The sequence below is a fragment of the Lepidochelys kempii genome, chromosome 2, assembly GCF_965140285.1.
Source record: "Lepidochelys kempii isolate rLepKem1 chromosome 2, rLepKem1.hap1, whole genome shotgun sequence".
Lineage (NCBI taxonomy): Eukaryota > Metazoa > Chordata > Testudines > Cheloniidae > Lepidochelys > Lepidochelys kempii.
In genome coordinates, this window is record NC_136381.1 from 732,312 (window position 1) to 745,214 (window position 12,903).

The following is a 12,903-nucleotide window of genomic DNA, read 5'->3' on the forward strand; positions in this document are numbered from 1 at the left end:
CTGTTCTTCCACTCTCCCCTTACTCAGCCCACGTGGAGAAACTGACCTGGATGCACAAAGCACCTGGTGTTGCTGCTCGCCCCCTCCCCCACCCCACACTGATGCTCTGCCCATGATGGCGGAGCACCTGGGACTGTGTGCTGCAGCTCACAGTTTGGGAGCCGCTGGGCTGTATGATCACAGTGGGCCCATCTGACTTTATAATCTACAAATCTACCCAAAATCTATTTTTGCAGAAGAGGTTGGGTGGCAATTAATTGTGGCAAAATGGTAGAAGTAAAATCAAAATTCAGATTTGTCTTTTAATTTTGAAGAGACCAACCAGCTCAGCATCTCATGCATGAACATAAGAACGGCCACACTGGGTCAGACCAAAGGTCCATCCAGCCCAGTGTCCTGGCTCCCAACAGCGGCCAATGCCAGGTGCCCCAGAGGGAATGAACAGAACAGGGAATCACCAAGTGATCCATCCCCTGTCGCCCATTCACAGCTTCTGGCAAACAGCAGCTAGGGACACCATCCCTGCCCATCCTGGCTAATAGCCATCGATGGACCTATCCCCCTATAATTAATTAATTCTTTTTTGACCCCTGCTATAGTCTTGTGGACTCTGGTACGGTGCCACAACTGGAAAGCATGTTGGTGTCTAACAGCAGGTGCAAAAGATTGGCAGACCTAACTGATCCGTAGGCTGGGACTCAGTTCTCATATTCTCAGTGCAGAGTTGGAAGCTATCCCTTTTGGGCATGTGCCTTTTCACACTTACAGAATGAGATACAGGCTCAAGAGGTGGATCACATAGCGTTGTCTTTAAAGAGTGTGAGGCGCTCAGATATTGGGCTGATGGAGGCCATATAAGTACCCAAGATATCGATTACAAGCCCTTTGGGTTGTTTGCACTGTATTTTTTTAGTGAGTTCTTCTGCCAGGAAAAAATATTTTGGAGCAGGGGAGCGTGTTGAGGAAAAAATCACAACAATCCTTGGTGCTGAGCAGACAGACTGCTGTGTTTTGTTTTACCAGCTGGAGCTCTTTCAGGGTGTGGAGCTTCATTCCTCAACCTCAGATCATCCTTGCCTCATGCATCATGTACTCTAGGAAATGCGTCCGATGCAGTGAGCTGTAGCTCACAAAAGCTTATGCTCAAATAAATTTGTTAGTCTCTATAAGGTGCCACAAGTCCTCCTTTTCTTTCTAGGAATTGTGTAGAGATTAGCTAACAAAATACACCACTGCAGAGCACAGCAAAGTCATTGGGAGGAAAAATCTCTGGAGAAATCAAGCTGTGACGTGTTGGTTATACAAAGAAATCACCAAGGGGAAAACCTAGGGGCTGAACTAAAGCTAATTGCTCCATCAGGGATATGAAGTAGGCACCGCACAAAGAAAGCTTTCAGCATTTCCATAGACTCAAGCCCAGACTTGCCCTGGCTTAAGTGGAAAGAGTGAGAAGCCCAGCTGAACTAAGCGTCCAGAGAAAGTTTCTCCATCTAATTTGTTCAGCGTTTCAGTGTACCTGACGTTCTGGATAAGCCACTTGGAACATAGAGGAAGCTACCTTACCCCTTCTTTGTGTAATGGGGAGAGCAGACAATCCACAACGACTCTGAATGGGTCACTCAGTCATCATGTTTCGCAATGGAGTTTGTTCTTTTCAATCCATTTATTGAAACGTCAGTGTCCACAAAGTTAGCACAATATCAGCGCTTGGAAAACTCACGTAATTAAACAGCCAGGACAGCGTGGCAAAGCAGCTTAGCATGGCAAGCCCAGCACACCAGGGTACAGTCTGCACTGCGTGGCAAAGCATACGCAGCCAGTACTAGACAGGGAATCAGGCACGGTGTAAAAAAGTCAGCATGGCCCGTATGGCACAGTGTGAACTGTACACTCAGAGCAGCGAGGTGCAGGCAGAGCAGCATGGCACAGCTTTTGATACACAATTCCTATTTGCATAATATTCCAATCTTGAACCTGACAAAGCAGCAGCTATATTTGCCCCCATTCTCCCATCTAATGATGGAAATTCCACAGGAGAAATGGAAGGAAGAGACATCGAGGCTTTTCCCTACGACATAGCAAAATTTTGGAAGGCTAAGAGACAAACTCTGAAATGACAGAGGCTGTGCTCAGCACCAGGGGTTCTTCTGTTTTTCCATATTTTATGAACCACCTGATGGTTCTGGATTCCTGCAATTTCTTCCCATGCCATGTCAGTCAAGCTCACAATGTCCTCTCCTCAGCCTAGCAGAGGGAGTCCAGTTCTTATAAGGCATTGCAATGGCTCCTTTGCCCTGGGAGAACCCAGCAGAGCAGGAGGAATCAGGCCTGGAAAAGGGGTGGAATGTGGCAGACAAGAAACTACTCAAGATCCTCCCAAACCTGCACTCCCCCCAACCCGACTCACTCCCTGCTGTGACCATTTCCAGCTGAGGAAGCGAAGTGATGGCCCACAGTGAAGGTGCTTCTTGCTCCCAGAGGTAAATTTACCGATTGTGAGCTCTTGCAGCAGCTTTGCATCTTCAAAAACCCGCCAGCCAGAAGCTTCCTGCATGATCCTCCACTCCTTAAACCACCTCACTGCTCGCCCTGGCTCCTTCAGAAGTGGGGACTAAAGAGCACGTTCTTGGCGGGTTCCTGGTAACAATGACGCATGTCTAATGCCTCATGTTTGCTGGTTCTTTCTCTTCTTGCCATTGTCTTTCTGAATCACAGGCCAGATGGACAGTAGAGATACAGACAGGAACAAATGGCGAGGTCACCTCTGCAGCAGAAAGTCTGATCAAGAGCCCCTTCTGGCCTGGGACAGTTCCCATCCTCCTTTGGGGGGCACCTGTCTGCCCAGAACTCATCGGGGTGACTCACAAGGGAGGAGACCGGTGCTTATGGAAAGCATTTTCTAGGAAGTTGGCCAGCATTTCACAGTCATCCTAGGAGAAAGGAATCAGCAGGTTAATTAGGCTTGGTGTAGCTGAGAGCACTCCCCACGTCTAACCCTCACCATCACCTCTCATGTCTCTGTGTTAGCAAGGAGAAGAGCAGGGCTGTGGAGATCCAGAGAGGCAAAGGTCAGATAGGCAGAGCAGCTGATGCTGTAGAGGGGTCATCAGTTTGCCAGGAGCCGCATAGTAACATTCTCCTACCCAAGCGAAGGAAGGGTTGGTTAATTTCCCTGCCGCGGAGGGTCACACACACCTCGACACCCACAAAATCTCCAGCTTGTGAAAGACATTTCTCTCTGCTTCTTAACAGAAAATTGTTTGACTTTGGAATCAACAGATTGTACCAGGAGCCATGTATTTTCCAGAAATGCTCTATCGGCGGGGACTCTTGTTCTCTCCCAAGTCTTCCCTGTTCATTTTGGCAGATGACCTCTGTGCTATATGGTCCATGTGCTTAAGAGGCCGTCCAGGAACGAAGTATAAATGCATCATCTTGTAAGTGCCCGGCAGTGAAAGCTGTTTGCCAAAGGAGCTGACTAACTGCTCGGGTAGGGTCAGGATTCAGCTTGAGGAATTCTCCCAGACTTCACTTACGGTTTCCAAATTCCCAACTCATGGCCAAAACGCGACACCGTTTTTTGGCAAAAATAAGTGTGTCCGCTTCCTCCTAGCCAGGCTTCCTCCAGGATGCTCTGCTACTCGAAGCATCTGCATTCCCCTGGCTCTGGACTGCTGAACTAGCTGGACCCTTCCTAGCTCTGGGGCCACTGAAGAGAAATGTGCTGTGCACAAGTTTGGTGGTGCGGGAACTAATTCCATCTTCTGGCCAGGTAGAAAGCTGCAGTGTAGGCCAGTGACTGCTTTTTGGGGCAGCAGCAGGCTTGGATGCTTCTCTGGGGGAGGCAGGAGGTGGCAGAGAGTCTCATCTGGGCTCTTTGATCTAGGCAGCTTTTCTGGTTTCATACTTCAGAATCATTTTTAAATTTGGTCCCACTCAGTGTGTGACTTGTGCCATGACAGTATGGCTACTCCTGTCATTGCAGCAGCCTGGGGCCAGGCCTGAGCGAAGCAGATAGGCAAAGAATGGCACCATGGTAAAAAGCAGTGGGTTCATCATGCAGCCATAAACTGGCCCTGTCTGACCCTGGCCACAGTCATCAGAAAAAGCTTCTTTAAATGGGACAGTAAGTGAGTGGACTCCCCAGGCCTAGGTGCGCCCCCTCGGCAGCCCTCATGCCCCTGAGGCTTAGGGTGTTGTGGAGAATTAGAGAGCCCTGTGTTAATGTATTGGCAGCAGATCCCTGCCCGAGGGAGTCATGCAGATTCTAAAGGAGAGGGGAGGAGGCTCACCTCATGGATGAATCCGTAGTGCACCAACTCTGAGGCCAAGCCCTTGGAACTGTCAGCTGCAGAAACAGGGTTAACTGTGAGAAAAGGAAATTCGTGCAGCTCGCATTCCCTCCAGAGAGCGCTGCTCCTGGCACACAGCCCAGCTGGAAGCTTTTGCTGACGCATTTGGCTTTGGGAACATAGATGGAGTGAGCCTAGGGCTGGCTGAGCACTAGCCCATGTGATTATGGGGCAGACAGAGCATGTAGGTGAGCACTGAGTGGGCCTCACGCCAAGGGCCGGGTGGAATGAGCTTTGCAAGGTTCCACTCCCAAACCAGGCAAAGTGTAGTCATCTCAGCAGAACGCCCTTCTGACATTCTTGGCTCATTTCGCCTCAGAAACCAAAAAGGGCCTTTTATGATACCAAGCCCTGTGCAGGGAGATCCCTGGCCCTGGGCTTTTTGGCTGTCTGTGAGGCTGGGTAAAGACCTCTGACTGCAGGGTGCTAGATAAAGATGGCTGCACTTTCCTCCAGAGGGCTCCTGTCTTCCCCATGAGTTAGGCTGGGACTGGGCGTGCTCTGAAGAGAACCACCTCTGGGCTCTGCAGCAGAGCCAGGATGAATGGCCAGGAACTTCCACACCCTGCAAGGGCAGCTCACTCAGCCATGGACTTTCCTTTACTAAAGCTGCAGAAAAAGGCTGCTGTCTCAGGGGAGAAACGACCTACTGCTTCCCCTTCTCTTGACAGGTGTCACAGTATTGGGGTGCAGGGGTGAAATTCTAATCAGGATAACGTGAACCTTCCTAATGGCCATTCCACTATGCTCCCAGAGGCTGTGAGCTCTGGACACCCACTGCTCTGGGGGCTCAGGTGGGCAGGACCCTACACCTGGCTGGCAGGGTTCAATCTGCCTCTTCCAGTACAGAGAGGAAAGGAAACCAGGTTGTAAACAGACTGTGAGCTCTTTGGAGTAAGGACCTCGTCCTCCTGTAAGTCTGAGCGTGGCCTTGTGCCATGGGGGCCCAACCCTGCTCAGGGCCCTCAAGCACGACTACTAGATCAATCATAGGTAATGGTAATTATAAATAAACCTACTTGGCAGCAGGTCATAGCTTAACTGTCGGTGCAGCTTGTCCTCCAGGGTTAGCAAGAGCGTGAGCTGCAGCAGGAAGAGAGAGCGTATTAGAAAAGAGCATCAGCTCCTCCTTAGGAAACAAAGGTGCAGCTCGCTCAGCCAGCACCAGAGGCTGCTCGGAGGAGCGGGCAGCCAGTCAGACGTGCCCTTTGAAGGCCCTGCCTGGAATGAATGTGCCCTTTCCTCTATCACGGCTAAAATGGTACATTACACTGGGAGAAGGGTAGGGTCGGAGGCACCCCACCCAGTGCAACAATCCCAAGTCTTTCCCTCTCCAGCCTCGCTCCAGGCTGCAGCGAGTGCTCTGGGAGTTCCCTGCAGAGGATAAAGGGCTCAGGATCCCTCCAAGGATCCCCCAGGAGAATGTTAGTCGAATTTATATGCTGGGGTTCATTTATAGAGCTACAAAGCCAAAAGCAAACATCTCTGTTTGTGAAACATTGATCTGTGTGGCTGTCTCCCTCCCCTCACACCCCATGGCCCAGCTGTCTTCCTAAAAATAGGGAGCTCTTTGGGGCACCCTGCTGCAACTCACTAGCTGGGACTGTTTCTGCACCACCCCACACCGTGGACCCCTGCCTGCTGCTGTAACAAACGTCCTACCGACCTTTGTTCTAGGGACAAGGGGAAGGACAGACCAAGAGGGTCAAGCTCTGGTACTGGCCCAGTGCTGGGCTCATGGCTTACATGCCACTGGGCCTTCTCTTCATTCATCTCCATGCTGCACTGCATCTGCACTACCTAGGAGAGACCAAGACAAACATCAGCCTGGGAGCAGCACTGGGGCACATGCAGTCTCCCCTCCTTCAGCTCGGCCGTATCCCTGGCCAGGCAGCTTGACTCCCCCCCTCTGACTTACATCCCACAACCCCAGCTGCCTATCTGCCACCTAAAACCTTTTCCCTTCCCTCCCCCATTTCTGTCCCATAGGAACTGCCAGACTGGGCCAGCCCAGGGTCCATCTGAGCTGGGCCCTGCACAAACACACCCAGTCATGGTTGTGGGCCTGGCCAAGGAGCCCACAGTTCCAGTGGTCCCCAGAGGTTGAGGGGAGAGGCGAACAACGATACAATATCTGTCAACACAGAGACACCGGCACATTTGTCCCCTCCTGACTGTTATAAAGCAGCTATAGGTGCTGACTCCGTGGGTGCTGCATCCCTGGAGCACCCACGGGAGAAAATTAGTGGGTGCTTAGCACCCACCGGCAGCCACGTTCCCACCCCCCAGCGCCTCCTGCCCACCGGTGGCCCCACGCTGACCAGCTCCTCCTCCTCCCGCCCAGCGCCTTCTGCCTGCCACAGATCAGCTGTTCCGTGGCATGCAGGAGGGGGAGGAGCGGGGATGGGGCGCACTTGGGGGAGGGCGTGGAACCGGGCGGGAAGAGGCAGGGTGGGGGCAGAGTGGGGATGGGAAAAGGTGGGGGTGGGGACTTGGGGGAAGGGGTGGAGTGGGGGCAGGGCCAGGGGTGGGGAGAGGAGGGTTGGAGGTGGGGGCTAGGTAAGGCCTGGGGCAGAGCAGGGTTTGGGGAAGGGGTGGAGCGGAGGCAGGAAGAGGCAAGGCAGAGGTGGAGGCTTGGGGGAAGGGGTCGGGTGGGGCAGGACCTGGGGTGGAGCAGGGGGTTGAGCACCCCTGGGGCGCGGAGGAAACCAGCGCTTAGTGAAAGCAGCAATTATTTAGGCCCTAAAACTCCGATTGACTCACCACCCACAAATTGTTCCAAGCTCTTAATCGTTCCCCCCCATCCCCGCCTCTCCTGCCTCCTTTCTCAATCGCTGTGGACAACACTTCCATCCTCCCCGTCACTCATGTCTGTAAGATGGGTGTCACCTTCCACTCAGCCCTCCCTCAGATCCTCACATCCAGGCCGGGTTCTAATCCTGCCACTTCTTTCTGCAAAACACCATTATGATCTGGCCTTTCCAGCTGCCCGATGCCCCATTCTCAGACAGGAAACAACGTTCAGCACCAGCTTATACTTGGGGCGGACTCCCACTCCTGACTGGGGTGTGACATGATGGCTGATCTCTTTGACCCACTTTGCTGTGGCCGCTCGTGCACTCCGGGACAAAAGCGCTACTGGCCCTTTGGCATGCATGGATGGTCCATGCCGCCAAGGAGCTGAAAACTATGTTCTTACACAATGGAAGCATCTGTGGGAAAGAGTCTGACGCCCTAGGGGCTTGTCTACACATGCAACACAGCAGTGGTGCAGTTGCGCCGCTGTAGGGCTTCAGTGTAGACACGAGCTATGCCAAGGGAACTCTATCTCCCAGAGAGGCAGTAGCTAGGCTGACGGCAGAATTCTCCCGGTCACCTAGCGCTGTCCACACCAGGAGGTAGGTCGGTTTAATTGCATCGCTCAGGGGTAGATTTTTTCACATCCCTCAGCAACGGTTATACTTTCCTAGTGTAGGCCGGGCCTAAATAAATTCAGGAATCCATGAGTGAACCTGCCTCCTTGTCCATAGACACTAGAGCAGGCTCAGTAGACTACTCTCTGGGTCGTTCACAGGTGCCGCGGCCGTAAGAAGGGCCATACTGGGTCAGACCAAAGGTCCAGACCAGACCGTGCATCGGCTTGGCCTGGTTTCCTCCCCATGCCGTGTCCCTGGGGCAACATCGCAGACAATAACCTGTGGTAGAAGAGTGCCCAACCTGACAACTGGAGTCTGGTGTACAATGTCTGGCCTCCCTCAGGACAGAGGCTATCCCCTGGTGGCTGAACTCCACATAGAAGAGGAGGCGGAGGCCTCTAATCTCTGCCCACACAGCTAAATCTCTCATCCAGGCCCTCATCATCTCACTTACCTGCCACCTCCTCTTCTCTGGCCTTGACAGATGCCGTCTAGACTCACTTGTAGCCCTTAAAAACACGGCTACTTAGATTGTCAGCTCTTTGAGGCCAGGCCCTCTCTCTGGTCTGTGTTTGTCCCATGCCTAACGCTGTTCTCAGTGGCTCGTAGGCAGGACGGCTTTACAAACAATAAGCACAGAAGTCCTCTTCCCGGCTTCTCGTTTTGATTCCCCGCTTTGTGTCCCTCTGCTAGTGCCTCTTCCACTTCAAAGACATGCACTATCTGTGCCTTCACTGCAGAGCAGCGGTGGGCAAACTACGGCCTGGGGGCCGCATCCGGCTCTTCAGACATTCTAATCAGGCCCTCAAGCTCCTGCCAGGGAGCAGGGTTCGGGGCTTGTCCTGCTCCAGCGCTTCAGCCAGGGAGCGAGGTTGGGGGCTTTCCCCGCCCCACGCGTGCCATGCCTCTGCACGGCTCCCAGAAGCAACAGCACGTCCCCCCTCCAGCTCCTACGTGTAGGGGCAGGCAGGGGGCTCCACACACTGCCCACAGCCCTGCCCCAAGCACCACCCCCGCCGCTCTGCAGTGAAGGCACATATAGTGCATGTGGCCGGGAACCATGGCCAATGGGAGCTGCAGGGGTGGCACCTGCGGACGGAGCCGTGCACAGAGCTGCCTGGCTGCGCCTCCGCATAGGAGCTGGAGGGCGGATGTGCCGCTGCTTCTGGGAGCTGCTTGAGGTAAGCGCCGCCCAGAGCCTGCACCCCCTGACCCCTCCCATGCCCCAACCCCCTGCCCGTGCCCCAGCCCTGATCCCCCTCCTGCCCTCCAAACCCCTTGGTCCCAGCCCGGAGCACCCTCCTGCACCCCCAACCCCTCATCTCCAGCCCCATCCCAGAGCCCGCACCCCCAGCCAGAGCCCTCACCCCCACCCCTGCACCCCAACCCCTCATCCCCAGCCCCATCCCAGAGCCCTCACCCCCACCCCTGCACCCCAACCCCCTGCCCCAGCCCGAAGCCCCCTCCCACATCCTGAACTCTTCATTTCTGGCTCCACCCCAGAGCCTGCCCTCCCAGCCAGAGCCCTCACCCCCTCCCACACCCCAACCCCCAATTTCATGAGGGGGCCCGCAATATAATTTCCATAGCCAGATGTGGCCCACCCCTGCTGTAGAGTCTTTGATGGCCTATCCCCACTTGCCCCATCTTTTTCATGTGCCATAGACATGTCGACTCCTTCATTCATTCAGGAAATGATGCCAGTCTTGATTGCCCATTTTAGCAATTTCCCCACAAGCCATCTCTCATTACACCCACTGTGCATGAGAGAAGCTCCCCAAAACACCTCTGCAAAGCCACCTCATTGTCCTCTTTCAAATCTCTCCTTAGCACTCCCCCTGCTGCCAGGCCCACAAAAACCTTAGCACTGCTTAGGCAGCTGGTGCGCTGTGACCTCTGCTTTTCATCCTGACCCGTATAGTCTCACTGTTTCCTTGTGCCTGCTCTGCCTGTTATATCCACCTACTGTCTACAGTCTTACACTTGGCCTGTAAGTGTTCTGGGGCAGGGGCTGTCTCTGTTACACATTTCTACAGCACCCAGTACAGCAGGGTCCTGGATCCAGAGCTACCGTAATACAAAGAATAGAGAGGAGTAAGAAAGAGAGTGTCTGTAACCATGCATCCACTCATGCTTGCCCCACTCCCCTTCTCCCTTCAACTGTTTGCTCTGCCCAGTTGGCAAGACTGTACCTTCCACTGGAGCATAAGCCATGTGGGGCAGGGATTTTTCTCCCTTTCTGTGCAGCACCCTGCACAACAGGGGCCTGATCTCAGCTGGGGTCTCACTGTAAAGTCAGTATCAAACAATAATCAATCCCTACCTCCCATCATGCCCTGGGCTTTAGTGCTGTCTGTGGACCTCCTGGGAAATGTACCGGAGACCAGCCCCAGCCCCAGCCCCAGCCTGGCTGCTCTGATGGGTCAAGGCTGAGAACAAAGTGCATTAGCTCGATCCCAAGTGGGGAGCCCACAGCACTCACTGTGGGCACTGGAAACGTCTCTCCCTTGCCGGCTGGAGACCTTGCAGCTGGGCTGGGGGACCGCGCCAGACCAGTGGGAGGGGAGTCCACAGGGCAAGAGCGTAGCAGAAAAGGGCACTGTCTGCCTAGTTCCAGCAGGGGGTGCTGTCCCCAGGGTGGCATTTGAAATGGTCCCACTTTTGCCCTTACCTTCCTCGTCTCCACATCGAAGGGCTCCGGGGTGGGGGTCTTGGCTTTCTGGGGGTCCTCCTGAGGCTGGGAGAGCGCACGCGGGAGCAGCAGGGGCCTGGTGGCCGCGAAGTTCATCAGGGGATAGATCCCGTTCCTGCCACAGAGAGACAGGTCAGGCGGAACAAGCCATGCCCAGGCCCAGCTAGCAAGGGGCGAGGGAGGGGTCATGGCCCCGGGGGAGCTGTGCTCTGCAGGGGGAGGAGAAGCCGGGCCCTGTTGATGTGGGGGAGGCAGCAGGGCACAAGCCCTTCCCCCTCACTCCAGACATGGCTGCCCTACGGCAGCCCAGGGCTTTAGCCTTGGGGGCCCCCGCAGTCCAGGGGCCGTGGACAGAACAGCAGCCAGCTCGGGTCGACCATGGGGAGGGGGACAAATCAGGAACTGACCCAGAAACCACTCAGCAGAAAGGAAACATTTCTGCAAAAGCTTCCCTGCAGTGTTCGAGAGGCTGGCAGCTCCATGCAGCCCAGGGACGAGGCATTGTCTGGCATCCAGGGGTCAGGACTGAACGAAACCAGCCACCCCACTGGTGCTTGCACTAGGGAGCCTGAGCTGAGGCCCTGTCTGTCCAAGCCTCGCTGGCAGCATGTTATCCACACAAGGAGCGTCTGAACAGGCCTGGGTGGTGTCCCACGGATCCCTCAGCCAACCCCAGCTCACCTGACGTCCTCCAGGAACTTATCTAGCTCCAGGAAGGAGACTTCTGAGTATCTGGAAGAGAAACAGGAGTGGAGAGGTTACTGGGGACAGTGGGGCAAGGAGGGGCAGAAAGAGGGGCTGGGGGAGAGGTGGGGCAGTGACACTAGGAGCACCAAGCCATGGTTGCTGGGTGTGGAGGTTGCAGGGTTTCCTGCCCATCCACACTCCCCGCTGCTGCTGCTGCCCCAAGATCCCCCTCCCCAGGGGTCTCACCTCCACTGCACTGCAGGCAGCCCCTCTCGCCGGATCTCCGCCATCACCATGTTCAGGTCCAGCTCCTTCGTCTTCTCCTCCACCACGTTCTCCGGCATCAGGTCTACAGCAAAGGCAAGAGAAGAACCTGTCAGCTGGGAGCACGGCACAAACTCTCCCCGCAGGTAGGGGCCAGAGACTGCCCCTTCCCCAAGGAGGGGCCCAGAGAGCCTCTCCCATGCCCTCGGCTGCGCTGGGGCAGGGATTTGGGTGGCTGCATCTGGTACCGCTCTGCTCAAGACTCAGCTGAGTGCCAGGGTGCTGCGGCTGAGCGTCCCCGTTCCTCGTCCCCGCTCACTCACATTGGCCGTTGATGAAGCAGTGCGCTGCCAGCAGTTTGAGGGAGTGGACCTCAAAGAGCACCTGGTGGAAGAGCAGGTTATGGGCTGTTGGCCGCTTGTCCGGGTTGAGGAGCAGGCACCCCAGAATGAAGTCCTGAGGGGCAAAACGGGGGGGGCATGAGTCCGCGGCAATGCAGAGACCTCCCCCCGCTGCAGCCCCACCACAGCGGCCCAGGAGAGGCAATGCATGCCCGTCCTCTGAGGGCTCCAGGAGCCTCGTGCCAGTTGGCAGCGACACCAGAGGGCTGTAGAGTGCGCAGACTTTGGTGCAATGATCGTGGGATTCGTGGTACCACCTTAAGGTGACGATGTTCCTGGGGGCCCTATTGCAACAGGAGTCTGGGCTCCCAGGAGCGCTGGCTCCTGGTGCTGCTGCGCAATGTGCAGGTGGAGGATGCAGGGGAAATTCAGCAAGCAGACTGCGAAAAGAGTGGGCGGGGGGTGTCTAACAGCCCGTCAGAATCAGCACCTGAGAGCCCTTCCTCTGCGCTCACAGGCTGGGAGACATCCTGGGGTTGGGACGAGAGGAGGATTCAAGACACAGCTGGACGGGGGAGCTGGAAACGCTTAATGGTGGCCTGCAGAGGGGAAAGGCTGGACGCGCGCCCTTTCCTGCTCCTCGGTGGAAAAGAAAGGCTGCGGAGGCGCTCTGCTCGGCGGCACTCTATGACCTCCCTGCTCTGCCCCTCTCCAGCTCCCCTCTCCCCAGAAACTTCTCTGCTGCTTTATCACCATAGGGAAGTCAGGAATGGCAGGTCCTACCTCCCGTTTCTGCTGGAGACCTGCGGGGAAGAGCAGGAGCAGGAGCTCTCAGCCCTAGGTGGAGGAGCATCTGAATCGCTCACAAAGAGCTTTGTACTGAACAGGTGTCAATAAAAGCCGATCAAAAACACCACCTTGAACTGAGCTCCACGGGGTGGCTCGGCGCTGCGTGAAGCAATGCTTCTGTTGGTTTGTTTTAAACCTGCTGCCTGCTCATGTCGCTGGGTGACCCCTGGCTCTTGTGTTCTGTGAAGGGGTAAATCACACTGCCCTGGTCACTTTCTCACCAGCAGTCATGATTGATAGACCCTCTGTCACATCCCCTGTTAATTGTCTCCTTTTTAAAATTGAAGTCCCAGTCTTTCAAC

General features: G+C 55.2%; 1 protein-coding gene across 10 annotated transcripts in view; it reads right to left on the minus strand.

The window, feature by feature from the left end:
* Positions 1–1,644: 1,644 nt before the first annotated feature.
* Positions 1,645–12,903, minus strand: part of NRBP2 (nuclear receptor binding protein 2) — a 64,268-nt gene continuing 53,009 nt past the window's right edge. For 2 of the 10 annotated variants that reach the window (XM_073329758.2, XM_073329756.2), the window contains 8 exons: positions 11,735–11,867; positions 11,394–11,496; positions 11,142–11,192; positions 10,440–10,575; positions 6,099–6,152; positions 5,372–5,435; positions 4,293–4,366; positions 1,645–2,930 (listed from right to left, as the gene is read on the minus strand). In XM_073329758.2, coding sequence (XP_073185859.1) covers positions 2,862–2,930; positions 4,293–4,366; positions 5,372–5,435; positions 6,099–6,152; positions 10,440–10,575; positions 11,142–11,192; positions 11,394–11,496; positions 11,735–11,867 — 684 coding nt within the window. In that variant the 3' untranslated portion in view covers positions 1,645–2,861. Of the gene's footprint in view, positions 2,931–3,007; positions 3,140–4,292; positions 4,367–5,371; positions 5,436–6,098; positions 6,153–10,439; positions 10,576–11,141; positions 11,193–11,393; positions 11,497–11,734; positions 11,868–12,903 lie in introns of those variants that run through there. The other 8 variants (XM_073329760.2, XM_073329757.2, XM_073329759.2 and 5 more) reach the window with 7 other exon arrangements.